This window comes from Xiphophorus maculatus, chromosome 3 (genome assembly GCF_002775205.1).
Source record: "Xiphophorus maculatus strain JP 163 A chromosome 3, X_maculatus-5.0-male, whole genome shotgun sequence".
In the NCBI taxonomy this organism is placed as follows: domain Eukaryota; kingdom Metazoa; phylum Chordata; class Actinopteri; order Cyprinodontiformes; family Poeciliidae; genus Xiphophorus; species Xiphophorus maculatus.
In genome coordinates this window covers 31,526,506-31,551,132 of record NC_036445.1, presented here as the reverse complement: position 1 = coordinate 31,551,132, position 24,627 = coordinate 31,526,506, and the positions used below count along the sequence as shown (strand labels likewise).

Genomic DNA, 24,627 nt, shown 5'->3' with positions numbered 1-24,627 from the left:
GCTGATGGGTACCAGCAGGTGAAGCAGCTCGGGTGGTTGCTGAGGCAAAAACTCAGGCATCGGAGGAGTTAGGAGAGGCCATGGAGAAAGACTTCCGCATGGCTTCGAGGCGATTCTGGTCCACCATCAGGCATCTCAGGAGGGGGAAGCAGTGCAGCACCAACACTGTTTATAGTGTGGATGGTGTACTACTGACCTCGACTCGGTATATTGTGGGTCGGTGGGCAGAATACTTCGAAGATCTCCTCAATCCCACAAACATGCCTTCCATTGAGTAAGCTGAGCCTGGGGACTCTGGGTCGGACTTTACAATCTCTGGGGACAAGGTTGCCCAGGTGGTTTAAAAGCTCCTCGGTGGCAGGGCCCCAGGGGTGGATGACATTCGTTCTGGGTTCCTTAAGGCTCTGGATGTTGTAGGGTTGTGTTGGCTGACACGACTCTGCAATATTGCATGGACATCGGAGGCAGTTCCCCTGGATTGGCAGACTGGGGTCAGTCCCCCTGTTCAAAAAGGGGGACCAGATGGTGTTCTCCAATTACAGGGGGGGTCACACTCTAAAGCCTCACTGGCAAGGTCTATTCAGGGGTCCTGGAGAGGAGGGTCTGTCGGATAGTTGAACGAACCTCAGATTCAGGAAGAGCAGTGTGGTTTTCGTCCTGGTCGTGGAACACTGGACCAGCTCTACACAGGGCCCTGGAGGGTATGTGGTAGTTTGCCCATCCCATTTACATATATGTGGTCTTGGAGAAGGCATTCGACCATATACCTCGGGGAGCCATGTGAAGGGTTCTCCGGGAGTATGGCGCAACGGACCCTTTGATATGGGCTGTCATGTCCCTGTATGACCGGTGTCAGAGTCTGGTCTGCATTACTGGCAGTAAGTCGAGCTCGTTTCTGGTGAGAGTTGGACTCCGCCAGGGCTGCCCTTTGTCACAGATAATGTTCATTACTTTCATGGACAGAATTTCTGGGCGCAGCCAAGATGTTGAGGGGATCCATTTTGATGGCCTTAGGATCTTATCTCTACTTTTTGAGGATGATGTGGTCCTGTTGGCTTCATCAGGTTGTGATCTGCAGCTCTCGCTGGAGTGGTGTGAAGCAGCCGGGTGAGGATCAGTTGCTCCAAATCCGAGGCCATGGTCTTGAGCCAGAAAAGGGTAGAGTGCCTTCTCCGGGTTGGGGGTGGTGGTGTCCTGCCTCAAGAAGTGGAGGAGTTTAAGTATCTCTGAATCTTGTTCACGAATGTGGGAAGAAGGGAGCGGGAGATCGACAGGCCTATTGGCGCAGCATCTGCAGTGAAGCGGGTACTGTACCGGTCCGTCATGGTGAAGAGAGCGGAGTCAAAAAGTGGAGCTCTCCATTTACCAGTCGATCTACGTTCCTACCCTCATCTATGGACATGACTGGGTCATGACCGAAAGAACGAGATCACGGATACAAGCGGCCGAAATAGGTTTTCTCCGTAGGGTGTCTGGGCTTTCCCTTAAAGATAGGTTGAGAAGCTCGGTCATCCGGGAGGGACTCAGAGTAGAGCCGCTGCTCCTTCATGTCGAGAGGAGCCAATTGAGGTGGCTCGGGCATCTGGGTAGGATGCCTCCCGGACGTTTTCCTGGTGAGGTGTTCTGGGCACGTCCCACCAGGAGGAGGCCCCGGGGAAGACCCAGGACACGCTGGAAGAACTATGTTTCTCGACTGGCCTGGGAACGCCTTGGGATTCCTCTGGAAGAGCTGGAACAAGTAGCTGGGTAGAGGGTAGTCTGGGCTTCCCCTTTTAATCTGCTACCCCCGCGACCCGACCCTGGGTTAGCGGAAGAAAATGGATGGATGGATGGATCTAAATATGATTTGAGAAAAGAGACTGTAAGGTCATGCTGATCTATTGACTGTTATGAAGATCAACAAAGGCTAAAAAGAGGTAACTGAAGTTTGATATAGTTGAGGTTAGCTTTAAGCTCCCATTTGCCATCATATAATGGCTGAGTTATGCTCAGATAAGCATAAATTTTATGTCTCCAAACCACTGTCTGCAAGGGAAATGGTATGCTAGCTATAAAGCATAGGCAGCATATTTTGGAGTATGAATGACTTTCTGAAACATGTATTTAACCCCTGTCCTGATACCTGCCTGGTTTCTCCCAGCAACAAATTTCTGACTGCATGTGGAGGGGCAGGGCCAGAGTCAGACTTGTTGGATCTTGCTTGGAACACATTGATAACTGCTTGCAGTTCGAGTTTATTTTTTTATTGGATAAATACTGATTCTTATTCCATATGTATTTGGGTTTTATATAAAAACTCTTGCCTTGTGTTTTTATCCTCTGTGGTGATCACTGTTTTCATAAAGGGCTAAGACAGTTCTCATCTTACTGGTAACTGGTAAGTACTGGTAAAAAAAATGAGATCTAGATCTCAACAGGGTTTACCTGATTAAATAAAGGAATCTGAATATGAAGTTTATCAATAAGATAAATTTAGTTCAGTTCAATTTATCCTTAATGAAACATCCAGTATTTATGCAGCAGCTTGTCTTACTTCAGACTTGTTATGTGTGCTCACATGTAAAGCAATGCATCATACCTAACAGTTATAGTCAGGTCATTATAGCCACATTTATTTCCCTATCAATGAATCAGGGACTTCAGTGACTCCTGACAAGTGTCCTACTCCACATTTTCACAACACATTTAGAGTTTTGTGTTCTTCATGCTATTAGAGATGAGATCATGAATTTAAACAGAAAATAGCATCATGAATGGTTTCTGTAATCACAAAATAAAGTCAAAGTGCAGAGCACTAATTTGGTACACTACAACACAGACAGCAATTACTACCTTCTTAGAATGGAGGGCACACAATTTATCAAAATAACATTCTTGAAAGAGTACTTTATCTTACTTTACAATAATGAGATACCAGAAAAATAAAATGATGCTAATGACTTGTTTCCTGCCTGGAATTGTGTTCTCATCATTTTTAAAAATAAAAATTAACTTTATTAATTCAAATTACATAGGGTAAATAATCTTGCTCTTTAATTGTGTTAAAAGTTTTGATGTATAAAATACATATAAGCCAATATCTAAATAATCTAGTCCTTTCCTTCAAAAGTGGTTGAAATAAATTAACAGATATACAGAGCTACTGTACATGTGAAAAACACAGTTTCATGACATAAAAGAAAAATTACATAAAACATGAGTCCTGCTGGGTGATCCATAGATCCACCTAAAGTAAGCGACTGACTTTGACTAGTAAACTTCTTAATATGAAAAAAAATTCTTACCAGTTTAAGACATATTTTCACATTGAGAAATACATCTCAGTGCAGAATATTGGTTGATAATTCTAGGAGATAATAGTTAAGTTAAAGAAACATTGCAACTTAAAAAAATACTCACAAAATGCTGTTAAAGTCACATTTCTGATTGAAATCATCAGGTCATGATGAATCTTTTTCCACTTTCAGTTTGACATGCTGTATTTTTTGAACAGTTGAACTAAGATTTTGATTTTGTTGATAGCAGTGATCAAAATGTAATGTTTGTTCAGTTAACTGTATGGTGTTTTCTATATAACTTTGTAATTTTGTGTTTTTAACATATATAGGACCTTGAACCACCTTGCTGCTGAAATGTGCTATACAAATAAACTTGATTGATAGGAACAAAGAAGTCTAGAGGGAAAACAGCTGCATTGTTTGGTCACATAAGATAGGTACAAATGTTCAAGTATATGCATTTGGCAGACACTTTTATCCAAAGCATCTTACAAATGAGGATATAGTAATACAATTAATATCAAAGCTATCTAGATTCTGTCAGGGGTTACATGGTGGAAATATAGTGCAAGCACACAAACAAGTGCCTGCACTGTAACCCACTGATGACTTCAGAGAGATATTCTTGTCCAGAATATTCCAGAATATTCTTTACAGACTCTTCACATGAAGAGTTCTGAACATAGTGAAGGTAATGTTAGCTGACAGTTCCTTAGCAACTGGAGTGACCAAGTTGTGATATTCAGTCTTCAATTTCAGTTCAGTTTATCTATATAACATCACTTCACAACACATGTTGTCTCAAGGCACTTTACAAAAAAGTAATTTCAATTTAGTCATGCATACATTCCAATTGATCCTGCTATCAACAATGCTTTAAACTCAATTTGTTCTTCAAATTAGATTAAAAAAAATTTTGTCCAAGCAGATTGCATTGAGTCATTGACTTGTACCATTCACTCCTCAAGTCACTTGAGGAGTGACAGCCCCCATAGCAGACTGGCCTGGCCCAAATCTGGCATTCTGCTGGCACATCTGGCAAACCTCAGGCATGGCAAATTGGATGTCAACCAGACTCAGACTAGATCTGGCAATGATGGCACAGTTCACATGAAGCAGGCCACACCTGGACCAGATATGTCCATGCCAAATATGGGCCAGATACGGAAGTAGTTATGTCACCCATGTGCCATGTCACGAGTTCTTTCATCATAAGTCTAAAAGTGGTGAAAATATTAAGAAACATTTGTATGAATACCAGGCAAAAGAGGTTCTTTTAACCTAAATAATAATATGGCAGGTTTAGCAATATAATAATTAAATCTGGAGAGACTCTGACGGAGAAAGACAGCGATTAAAAGGGTTTATTGACATACATAAATTAAAGTTCTTTGGCGCTCGGCTGAGGACATCGAGCTGTGAATTGCAATAAGCTCGGATGAGCATTCCCGATGTAATTTAGGAATGTCATCCCTCGGGGCCCGACACTGGAGGTCGGTGGATGATGTGTGCCTGGAGAGCTGGGAGATTGGAGGTGGAGAAGGGGTGGAGGAGGGTTGAGCGCAGCTGGAAAGCAGAAGATGCCATGGATGGAGGTCCTTATCAACTGGGGCTTGGTCGGTGATTGGCTGTGACGTGGCTTGGTCCAGTATTGATACGTCGGCAGCAATGAGCGGGACGCGCCGATTGGATGATGCAGTGAGGCTAGAGAGTCTTCCAGTTTGAATTTGCGCCTAGGCTTCATATCACTTTAACATTTGCAATTTAAGTTTAAATAATCATATCATATAGGCAGCTGCCCTCCATAAGATATTATAAATCATTTCTTAAACTAAGTTCTACAAAAAAATTTGAAAAATTCCGATCAATATAATAATATTTTTGACTTATTGCTCTAGCCTTAGTTTTTTGTGTATCTCAATTTTATATTTGTTTTCTGAATGTAAACATGTTTTTTTGTTTTAGTTCTTAATACTTTTCTGTAAGATGTTTCTTATAATTTATGTAGGTTTGAGTTAAAATAATTAATTTGATATAACAGTAAACCTGAAGCAGACTGAAAGTAAAATAATCCAGAGAGCATGTAATGATTCACTAGAGGGACCCAGAAATTCAGCCACAACACAGGAGTGAGCAGAAACTCAGATTTTTATTAAAAGGCAGTTCAAACCAGGCACGCAGGATCGTCAGCTGCAGCACTGTGAGGGGGGGGGGGGGGGCGGAGAGGAGAGAACGGTGACTATAGAAATAGTAACGAAGGGATTTGTGAGTAGGCAGGAAAGGAGCACTAACCTGGCTTGGCGGAAAGGTACTGGAGTGAACAGCTGAGGGACGAGGAGGAGAGCAGATGCTACACAGACGCAGGGCTCAGGAGGAAGAGCCTGGGGAGGGTAAGCGCTGATTCAGGGCAGCGCACCAACTCCGTGGAGCAGCAGAAGTAACCGATCCAGATCCAAATTCTTAGTCAGACGGGCCGAGGTCATGCACGAAGGGCAGAGAGCAGAATCCGTGGGAGTGGGCATGAGTGGTGTAACCGAGACGGGCATGGGTTGAGATCCAGATAGGCAAGCAGAAAAGTCAGACAAGGGCAAGGCAAAAAAGGCAAATCCGAGGAACAAGAGCGTGGTGGAAATGATGAGGGCGAGATGGGAGTGCTGGAAAACTACTAGCTGAAAGCGTTCGATAATCTGGCAGTGTGGTTGTGACTGAGAGGGGCTTAAGAAGGAAACAATCAGGGAGCGACACAGGTGCGGGGAATAACAGAAATGAGAAACGTGACGTGGATTGGCTCAAACAAAAAAAAACACAGAGCACCATGTGAACATCACAGTACCCTCTCCTCAAGGTCCGGCCCCTGAAGGACCACCAGGCTGGTCGGGGTGATCACGATGGAAGGTCTTGATGAGAGCCTTGTCCACAATGTGGTGGGACGGAACCCATGAGCGCTCCTCTGGCCCATAACCCACCAGGTAATGGGTGGCACAGCCCCACCTTCTGGACCGGAGTAGTCGCCTAACAGTGTAGACGGGGCTCCCAGTGAAGAATCGGGCAGGAGGAAGAGGTTTGGAGGGGGGCACGAACCTGGAAGTGGTGACGGGCTTGATGTGTGAAACATGGAAGGTGGGATGGACCCTCAGGGATGTAGGCAGCTGGAGGCGGACAGCCACAGGTTTCATCACCTTGGAGATGGGAAACGGTCCGACGAAACATGGGGCCAATTTCTTGTTCCACCCGAAGGGGAAGGTCCCTGGTTGACAGCCACACCCTTTGACCTACAAGGTAAGCGGGAGCCGGGATCCTGTGTCGGTTGGCTGACCTGGAATACATGGCAGACGTAGTTAAGAGAGTCCTGCAGGCCTTTCTCCATACCTTTAGGCATTTCCTGGCTGAGGCATGGGCAGAGGGAACAATGGCAGACCGCTCCTGCAAGGAGAAAATAGGTGGCTGGAAACCATAAACAGTATGGAAGGGAGACAACCCAGTGGCACTGGAGGGGAGTGAATTGATGGCATACTCCACCCAAGGCAGATTCTGTGCCCATTTGGTTGGATCCTGTTCACAGAGCATGCAAAGCTTGATTTCCACTTCTTGGTTGAGACGCTCAGTCTGACCATCAGTCTGTGGGTGGATACCTGAAGAGAGGCTCACCTGGATCCCTAACTGCCTACAAAACTCCCTCCAAAAACGAGAGACGAATTGAGGACCACGGTCAGAGACAATGTCCATGGGTGACATTGGGCTGCTCAAGAGTGAGATCCTCACCCTCAGGTGAGGATCTCACTCAGAGGGAACTTCACTAGGGGTACCAGGTGAGTCATTTTGGAGAATCAATCGACTATAGTGAGTATGGTGGTGTACCTGTTAGAGGTGGGTAAGCCAGGGATGAAGCCCATTGAAATATGTGACCAAGGCTGATGGGGAACAGGTAGAGGGTGAAGAAGCCCTGCTGGGGGTCGGCGAGAAGGCTTAGCCTGGGAGCAGACCCGGCAGGCAGAGACAAACTCCTTGACATCCTTAGCCATGTTCTTACACCAGAAGCGTGACTGGACTACCCTTAGGGTTCTGACTACACCAGGGTGACAAAACAATCTTGATACATGGCAAAGCTTGAGTACCTCAGGGACGAATAGACGGTGGGGAGGACAGCCTGGAGGGGCCCGATGCTGTTGGTTAGCCTCCAAGACCTGGTTTTCGACCTCTAGATGGGTTACTGCCAGGCAAACAGCCTTCGGAAGAATAAATTCTTCCAAAGAAGTCACTGGTTCATCCAGGGGTTCATGAATCCTGGACAACGCATCAGGCTTCACATTTTTGGAGCCGGGCCTGTAGGACAAAGTTAACACAAAGCGAGAGAAAAAGAGAGCCCACCCGGCTTGCCTGGTGTTGAGTCTTTTGGCTGACTAGAGGTACTGGACGTTCTTGTGGTCATTCCACACTAGGAAGGGTTCCTTAGCTCCTTCTAGTCATTGTCTCCATTCATCCAATGCTAGTTTAACAACCAGTAACTCTTGGTCCCCCATGTCATAGATGCTCTCAGCAGAGGAGAGGCTTCTAGAAAAGAAGGTGCATGGATGAATCTTACCATCTTCATACCTCTGGCTAAGGATCGCGCCAACACCAGACTCCGAGGCGTCGACCTCCACAATGAACTGTCGACTCAGGTCAGGAGAATGGAGAACAGGTGCTGTAGAGAACAGGTGTTTAAGTCTTTGAAAACCCTTGTCTGCATTAAGGTTCCACTGAAAATGAGACTTGGGAGAGGTTGGAGCATGAAGGGGCGAGGCAATAAAACTGTAATTGCAGAAGAACCGCCGATAGAAATTAGCAAAACCTAGGAACCTCTGGAGCTGCTTACAATCTTGAGGAGTAGGCCAATTCAGCACAGCGGAAACCTTACGGTCCTCCATGGATAGCTGGTTGGGGGAGACTAGAAAGCCTAAGAAGGAAGTCTGAGATACATGAAATTCACACTTCTCTGGTTTAACAAACAGGTTATTCTGTAGAAGACGAAGAAGCACGGAACGAACATGGTTGATGTGTGAGGGAAGATCCTTAAAGAAAACCAGGATGTCATCTAGATAGACAAAAACATGGAGACCTGTCATGTCCTTAAGGACATCATTCACGAGGGCCTGAAAGACTGCTGGTGCATTAGTGTCAGGTTTGAACACCTATTGAGACAGATTAAACAAACACAAGAGAGTTAGATTCTTTTGTACTCGCGAGGAGAACAGCCAGAGATATGTTTTCAGTCACACATCTCTTCCGTTCTGAAAACATGTATCTGTTCTCCCTTTTTATTGCCGTTAGGATCCCTGTTACAGAGAGCGTCTCAAAGGGGTGGGGAAAACACTTCAGTCACATAATTGCAACGCAAATGCTAGTCACCAGAGGTGTGACCAAGTCACTGTGTTGCAAGTCTCAAGTAAGTCTCAAGTCTTTGTCCTCTAGTCCGAGTCAAGTCTCAAGTAAAGACAGGCAAAAGTCGAGTCAAGTCTCAAGTCAGGAACCTTTAATTTCAAGTCATTTCGAGTCGTTTTTATTTTATTTTATTTTTATAATTTGCAATTATACAAAAAATTCAAATAATAGACCATTTGTTCGTTTTAAAATATGTATTTATCTCAAATGATAGAACATGTGTAGCTGAACACAAAGTATAAAAAACATCTTCAAATTGGACCGCTTTATTGCCCAGTTCTGTTAAACTTGATAATCAATAAAAAAAGACGAAAATGCTGACATTTCCACAGCACAATACAAAGAACCATAACAGCAGTTTTTTCCTCTTTTCTCTGACCTGTCAAAACAATATATTGTCAATATAATTTCCCAACGTAGATGTCTTCAAATACACCAACCATCCTTAGATGATACTAGACCCGGCTCATCATCATGATGGGACAGAGAGACTCTGTTCCCTGTGTTCAGGTCCAGAATCTGCTTTCTGTTCCGGAGCCCCGCTCACTATCCACCGGCTTCCTGAGCTAACACGGTACACATTATTTGTGGAGGCATTTGAAGGACCGGATTTATGGTAAATAATCACCAATTTTACCCGGAGTACACATGCTAACACGAAGTTAGCTAAAGTCAGCTATCTTACAGCAAAAGAAAAGTGCCACCTACCGATCTTTGTGAAGCTTCAAATGCCGGACAAAGTTGGACGTCGTGGCATCTCCATCCGATATTCTCTTCTTGCATGTTTTACAAGTTGCAGTTCGTTTTTTAGTCGAAAGTTCATAACCTACGTAGCCAAAAGAAATTACTCGCGGAAGCATATTCGAGCGGTTATTTCGTATTTAGTTCCCTAAGCTCTGCAGCTTTGCCGCGTTTTTTTAAATGTCCAAATCCTGTTAATTTGATTGGTTGTGCTGCAGCTACGTACACATACATACATAAGGAGAGAGGAAAACCATAGTGACGGTCTGCGCATATTGATACGGAATGAGTGAAATTAATTAATGACGCCACTTTATAAATAATGTGTTTTAAATTTTAAGACTTTGAGTAAAAAATATCAAGTCTTTTCAAGTAAACAGCTTCAAGTCGAGTCAAGTCCCGAGTCAATGGCATGAAAGTCAAAGTCAAGTCCGAGTCTTTGAGCATTTTTTCAAGTCAAGTCTCAAGTCGTGATTTTAACGACTCGAGTCTGACTCGAGTCCAAGTCATGTGACTCGAGTCTCCACCTCTGCTAGTCACTAACAAAACACATGGTATCTTGCCCTAGATTATTCTGTTCCAGACACAGGATAACACAGAGCAAGTTGTACGTCTTCATGGCAACAAGTTTTATAGCTATCTAACAGGTCAAGGATGCAGAGGTTTCTGCTGAGTGATAACCCTGTTGAAAACGGTTGTCTCTGCTCTTCCTCAGAGAGGCCTTCTGAGAAAGGAATCAAAGTAATTCAACAACACAGAAACATTCTTTATGCTAAGATGAAACAAATAAAGGCATATAAGACAAGAACATTATAAAGGCACATGAAACAACAAATATTTGATAATAATATATACAATTTACCTAACAATTAGTCAACCCAAATGGCATCACTAAATATTCATAGTGCCCAGTAGGGGTGTTGAAGGCAGTCATCCATTTGTCTCCCTCCCGAATACGCACCAGATGTTATGCATTCCTTAGATCCAATTTAGTAAAGATGGTAGAGCCTTGGATGTGTTCAAACGCAGTGTTTGTGAGTGGGAGGGGGTAACGGTTCTTGATGGTGATGTCATTGAGTCCTTTGTAGTCGATGCAGGGACAAAGTGAGCCATCCTTCTTTCCTACAAAGAAAAATCCTGCGCCAGTGGGAGATGAAGAAGGACGAATGATTCCTGCTTGGACGGCCTCCTTTATGTAATCTCGCATGGCTTGGTCTTCAGGGACTGAAAGTGGATATAAACGACCCTTGGGTGGGCAGGTGCCAGGTAGTAGGTTGATGGCACAACCGTAAGGGCGGTGTGGAGACAGAGAGGTAGCACAATGTTTACTGAAAACCTCCTTGAGGTCATGGTAGACCTTGGGGATCCCTGAAAGCTCAGGGTCCTGAACTGGGGCCCCTGGGGAACTGGCCAAGGATGATTGGCAGCTTGATGACAGGAGGAAAGACAATGGGGGCTCCATCCAAGGATCAAACCATGCACCCAGTCAATATCTGGGTTGTGAAGTCTCAACCAGGTGGCACCAAGGATTACAGGGATATTAGGTGAGTTGATTATCAGAAATGAGATGGATTCCTGATGATTCCCTCCCACGATCAGTCGGACTGGCTCTGTCTCCAGCTTGACCTGGTGTAAAACATGACCGTCAATAGCCTGAACCTCAGTCCTCTGAGTACTTTGTTTTAATTTCAAATGGAGTGAGCGGCTTAGCTCCGCATCCATAAATTCAGTGTCAGCTCCAGAATCAACAAAAGCTGCTAGGGAGTGGGAGCGACCATGCATAGAAATCTGGGCTTTGATGGTAATTAATGAAGATTTGGTTGTAGTGTGCTGGTTAAGTAGAGCACTACAAACTGAAGGAACTAACCTCTTGGAGGGACATTGGCGGAGTTGATGGTCCTCACTGCCACAGTAGAAACACAGGCCTTTCTTGAGCCTGCGCTCCCTCTCCTCTGGTGTCAGCCTGGAGTGACCAATCTGCATTGGTTCTGGTTGGTCCTGGGGGAGAGAGGAAGGTGGTTTGGGCAAAGGTGACCTCATTGTGAGCCTGGAGGGGACCCCCAAGGATGGGTAAAGTCGGTCTGAAGCCTTCTCTAGCCTTCTTTCATGCATCCGCTGGTCAATCCGGGATGCCATGGTTTCCAGATCAGCCAGATCCTTAGGGGGATCACGAGTTGAGTGTTTGTCTTTAATGCCCTAACTCAGACCCTGGTAAAAGGCATCACACAAGGCTTCATCATTCCAATCACTGTCAGCAGAAAGAGTATGAAAGTCAATGATATATTCATTAATGCGTCTCTTGCCCTGTTTAATTCTCTAGAAATGAGAAACATGACGTGGATTGGCTCAAACAAAAAAAACCACAGAGCACCATGTGAACATCACAGGGCAGCTCTCTTAAATCTTCAACTAGGAACACGGTAACGTTAAAAGTAACATGGTTAAACTTTGTATGCTGTTTACTTATACTGTAATACTGTGAAAGGAAAAAATAACATCATATGTGTCAAAATGCCATATGGTGTTTATGGCACTTTTATGCTTGAAGATGTATGTTTTACTATAATTTTCACGTAGTTTAGTGGTTCTTGTTAAGGAAAATGATTATTTAATGCTAAAAATACACTTAATCTTACGACATGTGTAAAGGGATAGCCAACACTTTATTTGGAACAGTTTTCTGTGGAGCATGGGGGAAGCAGGGCCTTTTCCTTCCCCATTGACACAACAGAGCAATAAATTTGCATTCCAATGGGAGTGGGGGGCTACGGAGGTGTCTGTGAAATCTCATCTTAGGACGTTTGCCGCCAGGGATCTTCCGTATCAGGCAGCGATGGGCACGAAGTGGTCCGCCCTCTTACTTAGATAAAAAAAACAGACACCTTTGCCATGATGAGGGGACTGTCCAAGTTTTCTGAGTCCCTACGGAGTTTCTAATAGGTCAAAGAACGGAACGCCTTGACTGCATATATTAAATAGGGAAACACCTTTTTCATTTAAAAAGTACAGGTCAGCAAGCAAACAGAGAGTTTTTTTCCATCTTTTTACTCCACGTGGGCGCCTTTGTCTGTCTTATGTGTTTCGTGTGTCTTCCCTTGTGTGTCTTATTTTTATGAGAAAATGCATATCTCTGTTCCTCTGCAGTTTTGTTGTCGATTGCTTTGTATGAGATTAAACTCTGTGATCTGTGACGTCAACACGTTTTGTTGTTGTTTCGTTTTACCAGCACGCGGTCGCTGCACGTCGCTGCACGGAGAGCGTCACTCGCCAAGGACTCGGAAGATCCCGGGCAAGATTAAAGAGGAAAAGAGCCAAACGTTTTGTCCAACGCTAGCATAAAATGATCCTCTTTTTTAATAATTGGGGGCTTCGTCCGGTTCTGGAATCTTGGCGGGTGGCGGTCTCTCCCCGATCGATCCGTCCGGCTCGTGCGGTAAGACGTTTTTTAATTACTCTTTTGTTGTGTGCGGCTGCTCGGAGTTTCGAAGCTGCAGGGGAGGATAGATTTGTTTTTAACAGACTGTTGTTTAGAAATTGGATTAAAAGGCTGGAACGTTTGTCTGTGGTAGACTTTGACGAATAGTGTGTGGGACACTTTATGGAATTACGCAGCACAGGGGACCGTGGCGGGTTCAGACGGAGGATTTTGCGCTCCCTCCGCCGTACAAAGGCTGGGTTTATTAATTATGTTCTTTGCCCTGGGAATCAATGACTGGGTCCCTAAAAAATGAATTTTCGTGCGTACAATAGTCTGGGGTAGACTTTGGACATAGCCTGGGGTAGGCTTTAGATTTTGAGGAATAATCTGAGGTAGATTTTGGAAATAGTCTGAGGTAGACTTTGAAAATAGCCTGCGGTAGGTTTTAGGAATCAAGTATTAGTGTGTGGTACACTAGACAGGTCTGGGGTAGGCCGTCAGATAGAATTTGTGGTAAATTCTTATTATAAGCTTGCGGTAAGTTTTGAGTTTGCATTTTTATTTTTAGCTGGCGCCTTCTTTGTATTTTTGTTTTCCTTCTCCTCTTGTCTTTCTAATTTGTCTATCATTCTGTTTAGTGTTATCTGTCTTTGTCTGTTTGTGGTGTTTTTGAAGCTAGCGGCTCTTCTGTGTGAAGTGTGCGGGCAGAGCTCTGCGTGTGTATCTGCGTGTGTATATGCGTGTGTATCTGTGTGGTCGTGTGTGTGCGCGTGCGCGAGTTCGGGCTGGCTGTGTGTTTGAGCGGAGTGTTAAGTTGTTTGCAAAGCGCTGTTTGCGTGAATGTGACTTCCTTTTGCTGCGTTTTATTGTAAAGTTATTATGGACACTGTGTTGCGACACGTGCTATACGCTATGGTTCGTAGAAGAGTCTTAACGGGAAAGTAGGACGATGGCGACACGTGGTCTTTTAGTTTAAAAATAAATAAATAAATAAAAATAAAAATAACAGTTAAGTAAATTAAACTGGTACCAGAAAACAAAATTATTGGTTGTGGTTTGATTTTAACATAACTTTGAGATCTCTCTTTTTAAAACGTGCACGGGGAATTAAAAGGTTCCTGACGATTGGAGTTTAAAATTAATTAAATTGACACATGAAAATATGTTAATAAAACATTGGACAATTCCTGAAGCTTCAGTAAATTTCATATAAACTTTAGTAAAATTGATATAAATTACAGTAAAATTTGATAGAATAATGACCACAGACTGACACTTGGGGACTGATGAAATTCTGACTGACTATGAAACCTGGCCGGATGTGTGTTTTGTGTTTTCTGTAATGTGTTTTGTGTTTTTGTATTGTGTTGCGATTTATGTTGGTGTGAAAGAGTGTGAGATTGGAGATAAAATACCACTTGGTATTTTATGTCATATAAATATAGAGCAATTTTTTAGTGCTGTCCCGTGGTGTTAAATTTCCAGTTTTAGGACACCCTATGTGTTAGACTGGACTAAATTATTAATATTAAGCGATAACAAATTGAAAACAAATTATGGGTTCTCCGGTTAAATAAATGAATAATTAAATAAATAAATAAAGAAAGAAAGAATAAGCCAAGAAAATTAGGTCACAGAGGATTGTAGAAATGCTGTCTTGGCAAATTAATAGATAAATACACACAAGATTGGGTAGAGAAATAAATAAACTAAAAGTATATAGCATTGATGACTGAAATATTAGCTTAAATGTTAAGTATTCCTTTTAGGCTGACGAGGAAGTAGTGAAATAGAATGAATTACAATGAGTAAAATAGGATTTTTTTTTTTTTTCATGAGTTGAGGATAAGAAAAAACGAAGATTTTTAGAGAAACAGGCTCTAACTGTAAGAGGTAATTGTTCAGATAACAACAAACTGCAATATACAACTGACTCTAGATATTTTAACAATCAGTCTTTTTCAAACAGACCAAAACTTTAAGATAGATAAAATATTGTTAAATCTACAGGACTTACGGATAATTAGACAGGATAAATTAGAAGTCACTCTCTTGTTAAATAGAAATTGGTTAAATATAGAAAAGTTTGCTAAAATTTACAAGATTTGTTGTTGAAGGATAACATTAAGTTTGAAATAACTTATTGGTTAATAAAAAACATTATATGGAATTATTGTAGAGAATCAATATTAAACTGTAATAAGAGATGATTAAATAGTGCCTGTAGACAGACGAGAGGGCGGCAAATAACATAAGAAAATTAAGGAAAATAAATAAATAGCACGAAACGAGAAGAAGCGACAAGTATGTTTATTTAGACATGAGACTGATGGAGCTCAAGGAGGAGTTATAACCCCATTCACAGAACTTCAGCACGGGAGAACGAGCTACAGCTGTGCTGTAACTTCTACCCCCACTAGATTCAACTAATTAACATGTGAAGCCTCTTTGTATACCACTAATTTTAAGTGCGAAGCAACCTCTGCTCACAGAAGTTCAGCAAGGGAGCACCAGCAGCTGTAAGGCAAATTATACTCTCTCCCATCGTTTACAGTACTTCCTGACAAAATATCTGCATGTAAGTTCATTTTTAAAAGTAGAAGGAACTAAAACATATCTGATGATTCCAGTGCCAAAGCCTAATAAAGAATTAGGTGTTCCTCCTGAAATCCTTATCGGCTCTCTTCCTGCCATAAAATCAGCCCCTCCAAGAGGTGGGGGAGGGGTTTTATGGTGGGGTTATAGCTTTGCCTTGTGCTCTGGCAGAAGAGGTTGCTCGGATAAGTGTAGTGACTTTAAAAATACAACTTATAAACTTTAAAAATACAAAAGGATTTAATTTTTCTTTTTTCCTAAGGAACATAGAGATTGGCTGTTTAAATTTTAGGGTATTGTTTCACATTATAGATTATAGGAAGGAGTAGAGAGTCTTTTCTCATCACATACGACAGGATTTTTGATGCGGTTTGGTTTCCTAGCTTTAGTGAAACATTTTCTCTTTAAAGTAGATAGTTTAAACAAGCGAATACATAGTGAGTAAGGAATAATGTGGAAAATGTTCAATATAAGTTTTTAGCATCAAAACACTGAGTCAACTGTCACACGCTGACACTCTTGGTAATGATTTTCTGGTTTCCTTTCATATTACTTTATATAGTGAGTAGTGAGTAGTTTAGATTTTTATCTTTAAATTGTTTTCATTAGTCTGACTCTTTAGTTGGCTATTTGTTGTGCACTCATTTAGTTAACTTTAAGTGTCAGTTCTTCTATATTTTGTTAAATATCACGAATTCATTTTTGAGTTACCAGTTTCCTCTCATTTTGCTCCGAAAGGGGGAGGGGGAAATTTGATCTTTAGTTTAATTTCTTTTCATTTGTAGATTTAGTGATATACTGACCAGTATTTGTTAGGATTTTGTGTTTAATTACCCCTTAGTGTGTTAATGGTCTGATCAGCCGTTATCTAAGTTCCCCTCATGTCTTGTTAGGTCAGTTTGTGCTTACGTCGTTCTGTTACTACCTGTGTTGTTTTTTTGTTATGTTGATTTCAGTAGGGGCCCACTTTATTATTTTTGGATTTTCTTTGTTAACTGTGTTTAAATTTTTTTCTTCAACGTCTCTCTGGTTCGTTTATGCAAAACCTTCGCTGAGTCTTAATTGATACACATGCTTTGTCAAACGCTAGTGAAAATTTTTGAGAACTTGGTGGAATGAATTATTTGAGAATCATAAGAGTAAAATTGAATAATGAGCTTTAGAACTGTAATGTGAAATGTTTTTTGAGAATAGTAATCTTGAAGGTTTAAAGCATGCTAACTTACATTGTTCTGTTTGTTTTGGGAGTTTGCCTGTTAGGACGGGGGCAGCATTGCATATCGGGTGGATTTTTCTCAGCTAAAATAATAACCCTGTTTCATCAACATCGTTATTTCACATACTAGAAATAATGATACATTAGCCAGTAATGTATCAAAGGGGGAGAAGATGCATGGGTTCATCTTTTATAATACTTAAACAAATTTTTGAAGAACATGTCTGATCTGTGCTACACATAAAAGTGAAAGGAAAATATTCTCTGGTAATATATGTGCTTATTTTAAATAGGTTTGAGTTGTTCTCCATTGAAAGATTTTCTGACAATGGGCTAACATATTTTGAGAAAATAGATAAATTTATAGTGATAATGAAGCATATTTTGGTTAATTAACTTGGGAAAATAATTATAGATATTAAAATATTATTGTGTCAGCCATTTTCAGAGCATTAATTTAATGGAGCATGAATGTTTTAAGAAATGTTTTGAAGAATCTGTTCTTGATTAAAGTTATCACTAATCACTAAAAGTACACAGGCGGGATTATAATGATTTTTCTAAACTTGATTTTGATTTTTTTTGATTTACATCCATTTAAAACGATTTTGAATAAAACTTTAAATTCGACGACAAGTAGAAGCCGAGGTACAAATTGGTATATTTTGAAAATGTTTGGTTTTGTTAAGGCATACATTTACATTATAATTTCTCCATTGTCAACTTTTTTGAATTTTGTTTAAGGAACGCATGTAAAATGATTTAGATAAATGACCAATAAGATCTAGTTTGTTCTATAAAAGTAATTTAAATGGGACAGTTTAATTCACAGCGATTTTCATTTTTGATGGTAAATGTAAGCTTTACAACTACATTTTTAGGTTTTTGTGTTTGTTTTGTTTCGTTTGTTTGATCCTATTTTTACAAGATTGGTTTAAGAAAAGATCTGCATTTGTTTAACATTCTGGGAAAACGTTATTTTGGAAACATGTCTTTTGAAGCAAATGATTACAGGGTTTTGGTATTTTTCATCGGTTGGAGCTATAGTATATAATAATAGCAACGTACATTGAAGGGATCACATCCACCATTTGATGAGCAGAATTGGACAAACTAGGAGATAAGGTTTCAAGTGATGTGTTGCTCATGGTTTTACACGCAGACTGCCCTGGAGTCCGAGCTCCAGGTGGGACTTTGGACTCTGTCACACAAGCTGTTGTCATGCGAGGCGGGGGTGGGGCTGCTTGGAGAAGCGGCTTCACACTATTTCGAAGATAGCAGCCACAGAGTCACGAGCGGTGGAGGATTCACTCTGACACGGGGTGACTTTAAGATGTTTGTGTTGAATACACAAAATGAATGATGCTTTTGGAAAATCTGATCTCTGTTTGTCGTTTCAGTTTGCAGCCGTTTTCCTGGTGCCCTGTGGATGTGGTCTCATTCAAAATCTGCGTTCTTTGATAAAAAGGATTAAAATAGTTCCTCTGATGGGAAGTGACAAAACAAATTTATTTTTGGGTGAAACCATCGTTTGATTATGCTGACAGTAATGAAGATGATATTAAAGAATGTTGTAATTGTGTTTCTGATGCTAATGAAATTCATGTTGAAACAAAATGTCTGTTTAATAACCTGTGACAGGTCGCTTCACGAGATTTAGTTTCCTCACGAGGAGATTTCATTTTCTCCTTGACATCTCTCTGTAATATTGACCTAATAATCCCATTTTCAGTGAGCAACGGACGCTCAGGTGGAAGCCTGAGGTTTCCGACTGAAGAAGATCAAGCTGCAAGAGGATCATCATAAACTTTTATTGCGTGTTTTTCGTTCGTTGTGAACTCTGGAAAGGACTGTCGTTTTGTTTTTTGCGCGCATTTTTTGAACAATTCCTGACGAAGACTTCATATTTTTTTTTGAGAGACTGTCGATGGACGTTTAAAAAAAAAAAAAAAAAAAAAAAAAAAACAGAAAAGACGTGCAGCAGATTGTAATTTTGTGTGTTTCTTGTTCGACGTTTGTAATTTTGTGATGAATGTTGTCTGTGAAGTTGCAGAGCATTTCTTACTAGTTTTTTTATATGTATGTCCCTGCTTTATTTTTTATTGTATACTTTGGGTTTTTGGTTTGTCTTGTGTTTTGGTTGTATTGAGATAATTTTGTTTTATGATTTTACATTTTTAAGGATAAGTCTTTCTACACCTTGGGTTTTGTTTCAAAGGGGGATTGTATGTAATTAGGGTACGTCACTCTTTTGTCTTTTTATTTTTCGGTTTTTTCGTTTCTTCATACATAGTTTTGGTTCTGTATTAGAAGGCTTAATCAATTTTTATTGAGGTCTTTTGATTAAGACCTCAAAAGGGGGATTGTTAAGGAAAATGATTATTTAATGCTAAAAATACACTTAATCTTACGACATGTGTAAAGGGATAGCCAACACTTTATTTGGAACAGTTTTCTGTGGAGCATGGGGGAAGCAGGGCCTTTTCCTTCCCCATTGACACAACAGAGCAATAAATTTGCATTCCAATGGGAGTGGGGGGCTACGGAGGTGTCTGTGAAATCTCATCTTAGGACGTTTGGCGCCAGGGATCTTCCGTATCAGGCAGCGATGGGCACGAAGTGGTCCGCCCTCTTACTTAGATAAAAAAAACAGACACCTTTGCCATGATGAGGGGACTGTCCAAGTTTTCTGAGTCCCTACGGAGTTTCTAATAGGTCAAAGAACGGAACGCCTTGACTGCATATATTAAATAGGGAAACACCTTTTTCATTTAAAAAGTACAGGTCAGCAAGCAAACAGAGAGTTTTTTTCCATCTTTTTACTCCACGTGGGCGCCTTTGTCTGTCTTATGTGTTTCGTGTGTCTTCCCTTGTGTGTCTTATTTTTATGAGAAAATGCATATCTCTGTTCCTCTGCAGTTTTGTTGTCGATTGCTTTGTATGAGATTAAACTCTGTGATCTGTGACGTCAACACGTTTTGTTGTTGTTTCGTTTTACCAGCACGCGGTCGCTGCACGTCGCTGCACGGAGAGCGTCACTCGCCAAGGACTCGGAAGATCCCGGGCAAGATTAAAGAGGAAAAGAGCCAAACGTTTTGTCCAACGCTAGCATAAAATGATCCTCTTTTTTAATATTCTACGTTGAAATAAAGAAACACGACATCAGTATGAGGAGAGGATTATTGAAACCGCTGTTAGAAGGAAAGACCAGAGGATTTCATCAGGACAGGTCAGGATCAGAACTAGTTTTTTTCAGACTTCTGTTTCGCAGCTCATCTCCACAGTCTCAGTGTATAGATGCTACAAGTCAATGCACTGTTTTGTTGAAGATATGGGTTTTCTCAATGTGAATGAATCAGGGATGTATTTTCTATTATACTTTTATATAATTTTTATCCTTTACCTCAGCTTGTGGCTACCCGGACGGCTCAGAAGACCCAGTCACCAAACTGCTCCCACACTGTAAAAAAAAACTGTAAAAAAACGGTAAAATGTACAGTAGAAATTTGAAGGAATTTTCCGTTTTTACATTTTACAGGTATTTTTCCCGTATTTTCAATTTGGCGCATTGCATCATGGGAACAAGAACCTGCACGAAGCGCAAAATCTTGTTCTGTAGCCATTCAAAGCTCTCTCTCCGACACTGAATGTGTATCCTGGACCCAGGTTGGACTTAGAAGTTGGAGTAATCGGTTTTTGGCACCTCTGGGGTAATGTAAAGTAAATCAATAAACATTTTTTAAATTAAAAAAACAAAACATAGTATTAGTATAGATAATATTTCAGACTGGCGAACCGCTATCTTCTTGTAAATACGGTATAAATTTGCATTCGTTTTACTAAAAATGTTTTTACTCATATTTTTTAAATACCGTTTTTGGTTCTGAAATGTAAAAGTAAGACGAGGTTATTTATAACGGTGACCGCTTTTCTCTTTTTTTCCCCACACTCCAAGTACGGCGCCCATTTTTGCATTTATCTCTTGAGGAACTTGCTAGCTTGATTTTTTCGACCATCTTAATAAGAATGTGTCTCACATAGCCCCCCAAATTATTGATATATATGACAGTCGTCGTCTGCTGTGAGTTTTCTTGATTTAGCCTTTGGTGTTTTGCGTTTTTTTCTTTTCAATATCCAAACTGTTGATAAATAGCGCGTGAAAGTTAGCAGTTCACGGCGTCATACTGCTTGTGCTTATTCTTAAATGTCAGGCTGTAGTTATTTTAATTGTTAAGCACAATTTGATAACCTGGGTGTGAGACGCAGGTGGGGGTTTTTTTTCTTACTTTGACAGGATAGTTTTTACGTCCAGACTCCAGCTTTGTTCTCTTCCGGTTCGTTTTTTGTTTGAACATTATCTTTTTCAGCCAGTGATAAATTTGTTTTGAAGTCAGTCAGGATATGGACAATTAATTTACATATTCCTGAAAGAAAAAAAGGGAATGAGCATTAGGAGGCCCAAAAACTGATATACATAAAGCATTTTGGTTTGCATTTAATTAGAAATTTTGACTGATAAGCCTTTTTGTAACCTCATACTTTTTGGTTACCTAAAGCCCACCTTACAAATTACTTTCTTGCAGTCATACGTTACTGCAACAAAGCCAAGACATTATGTATGTGTGTAATATTTGCACATTTACATGCATCTCATCATCCACATACTTGAAGCATTGCAGATCTCACAGACATGTCCATAATGTATTTTTCTCCTGTGGTCATAAAAAATGTGGAAGAAGGTTTTCTTCATATCGTTGCTTTGCTGTTCACATGTCAAGAACACATTCAGACTTAAAGACCAGTCAAACCCAAAATCGAACTCTATCTGTACAGTTAAAATGCTCATTCAATTTTTGTACAACAGAATATGTGGATGTCAAAGGGATAATTTCTCATCTAAGTGGCCACATAGAAGAAGGTTTAGCAATAACTTGCCCTTTTGATGGGTGCTCCAAAATGTTTCATGTGAAACCATCTTTTTCATCTCACATCTCCAGGTATCATAGGGGATGGAATGAAAGTCAAATATCAGCTGTGCATTTATGTGACGTTGCAGAACAGCATCTTGAGGAAACGGTTTCAGAACAGTCAAGCTCAGGTGAGGCACCATGTAGTTCAGAAAATGTAGGAGATGCTAATGTTGACCAGGCTTTGAAAGTAAATGAAAGTAATGATGGTAAATGTACCTATACAAAAAATCTGGCCATATTTTACTTGGGCTTGCAAGCAAAGTATTTAGTTCCAGCCTCCACTGTGACAGAGATAGCAACTGAAATGAAAACTCTTCAAGATATTCAGCATGAATGTACAATGTCTACACAGGAACAACTGAAAACTGCCTTCCAAACAAATCATTTTCCAGAGTCTGATGTTCGAAGAATGATGGCTGAAACCTATAGCATCCAGCGAGCAGCAATCAACAGAGGAAACTCCATCAGCAAGTTATTAGAAGACTGGCCTTTTCTCTTTGAAGCAATCCACCTGTTTGATCACACAACCACCCTTCTTGGCTTCCCAGTACAAACCAGACTGGCAGAGGAATTGTCAAAGAAAGAAAAGACAATAAAGGACTTCCTTGGGTCCAGAGGGGTGGATATTCCAGGAAGTGATGCTGTCCAGGTGATTAGTGGAATCGCAAAATTCTTCAAGGAGAAACCAGCCCAACTATTTTGTCAAAATGAGGTAAATTTACACTGTAAACATTTCTTTTTGTCCAAAAATATTAACAATTATTTCTTTTAAACATTAGCTGTTTAGTTCCGTCCATTATTAGAAGATTTACATGCTTTGGTGTTTACATTTCTCTATTTTGTGTATATTTTCTTTTCTCTCCTTAGCTGCTGCATCCAGAGAGTCCTGATCTTGACCTGCCAAGCACCCCATGCATCTTTATAATGGGTGTGCAATTATTATTATTTTGCTTTCCTCAGTCTGTTAAACTTTTGATTCAAAATTCTATATGTACTATGTTTTCTAGAATAACCTTCAAATAATGTTAAAGTTTGCTAATATACATTTTGATGCAATATCATACACATTGTTGGAACTGAATACCAGTGGTCCCCAAAGTCGGTCCTGGAGGCCCGACATCCTGCATGTTTTATTCTCTCCCTGGTGGTAGTAACAACCTTTCAGCAAGTCAATGTTCCTCTTAGGCCTCTAATGAGCCATCATTTGATCCACGTGCATTAAACCAGGGAGAACTAAAACATGCAGGATGCCGGCCCTTGAGGACCGACTTTGGACACCCATGGATTATACAGTATTTTGAATAAATGTAAGGACAGAGAAAAATATGTTGACAGGTACGTGAAAAAAAAGTCATATGAAAATTAATATAATAAAACATTTTCTATATAATTACTGCGCGTATTTAGAACATATTTTGGACATGTTTTGGTCACCTGTGGTGGATCTTAAACTCTTGTATTAATGATTTGTTTCTTTAGGTGAACAGCTTTTTAAAGTTGCTGTTGACCAAATGATTGTGAATGACCACATCAAGTCACCCATCGCTGCCCTAAGCTACGCCTTCTCCATGTTTTATGTCTTGAACATAAAATATCCAAAAGACATGTCCCTGACACTGGAATTTATACAAAGGTTGGTATATTTTTGTTGATATTTTGAATTATTTGGTCTGAGCAATAATAATTGATTAATTCTGTGCTTTTGAAACACAGTTCAGAAGCATTGTCTTATTTTCATTGTTTAATTTTCAGTCAATCTTTTTTTCCCCTTTTTTTTACAATTTTATCAGTTTCAAGTAACTTCAGTGATTGTTACGGGTTTGCCTTCATTAAAAGAAGTGTACTAACAATTTTGTTGTTTCAGTGATTGTTCATTCAAATTAGTCATAGTTGAGGATTGTCAAGAAGTTATTTGCAACTGTTCAGCTGCAATAATGTAATTTGGACGCATCTGTCTGTATGTTAAACTCAAGTATCCATTCCCTTTTTTTTTAGAGTCTTTCTGGGCTTAAACCCCAAACGAGGGTCAAAGGCTGAAATGAAGGGGAAGAAGCATCATCACATTCCACCCCGACTGCTCAAGTTTGTAAATGAACTGTATGACTTTGACAGTCCATGGAAAATTTGATTCTTGTAAAAGGTGATGCTTCATAATGTTCTCTGTTATGTTGACAGCAGTTCAGAAAATAGTAGTTGGATGTTGGTCCTTGTTTACACCTGTGATTTTAATCTTGTAATGCAAATTGCAAGATTAAAATTGTATTTTTTTTAATGTTAGTGTTGGATTGTGTTAATTAAATTAAACTTAACAAAATTATTAAATTGACTTCAAAGTCTGGACTCAAGAATGAACTTTACATTGACCTTAACAACTTTAAAAATATGTTTGACTGAATATATAATTGAGAATGCAATTTGTAATTATATTGTAATGATGTGTTGATATGGTATTGAAAAACCATGAACTGCAAAATAAAATTTGCAAATGGATTGTTTATGGTTTCATTGTTAACCCATCTGCATGAGCTATTTTAACACTAAATTTCATGGTCTAAATGTCCTTTTGAATAAGAAGTTGAGTTTTGCTTAAATTTATGTTTATTTAAAATGTAGTGCTTTATATTTATTACTTAGTCAATGTCTAACACAGACTTGAATGGTTTGAATGTCAAAAATACAAGTTTTTAAGTAACAGAAATGCTTGTGAATATACTACAGATTTACTGGAAAAATACGGAAAATTTTAGTTAGGGATTAACAGAAATGCAAGTTAATTAACATTGAAAAACTGTGAAAATACCGTAAGAAAACAGAAAATGTACTGGCTGAAAATTACCAGGATGTTTTCCTGTTTTTTTACGGAATGTTTTAATACATATTGTAAAAAAACGGAAAATTTCAATTCATTATTTACAGAAGTGTTTGTGAATATACAGGACATGTACTGTAAAAATACGGAAAATTTCAATTATGGATTAACAGAAGTGC

At 40.1% G+C, this 24,627-nt stretch overlaps 1 protein-coding gene across 1 annotated transcript; it reads left to right on the top strand.

Moving 5' to 3' along the window:
- The first annotated feature begins 21,725 nt into the window (after positions 1-21,725).
- Positions 21,726-23,902, top strand: LOC111608168. The gene is made up of 5 exons (XM_023331392.1): positions 21,726-21,767; positions 21,992-22,351; positions 22,507-22,567; positions 23,119-23,272; positions 23,635-23,902. The coding sequence occupies exons 2-5, from the start codon at positions 22,049-22,051 to the stop codon at positions 23,765-23,767; spliced, it is 651 nt and encodes a 216-aa protein (XP_023187160.1). The 5' UTR covers positions 21,726-21,767; positions 21,992-22,048; the 3' UTR covers positions 23,768-23,902.
- Positions 23,903-24,627: the final 725 nt, after the last annotated feature.

Bases quoted from the DNA above. Each gene is read 5' to 3' on its own strand.
- LOC111608168 (XM_023331392.1), top strand. From the start codon at position 22,049: ATGATGGCTGAAACCTATAGCATCCAGCGAGCAGCAATCAACAGAGGA. The intron at 22,568-23,118 runs GTGTGCAATTAT...TTGTTTCTTTAG, and splicing joins CCCATGCATCTTTATAATGG to GTGAACAGCTTTTTAAAGTT. The intron at 23,273-23,634 runs GTTGGTATATTT...CTTTTTTTTTAG, and splicing joins ACACTGGAATTTATACAAAG to AGTCTTTCTGGGCTTAAACC.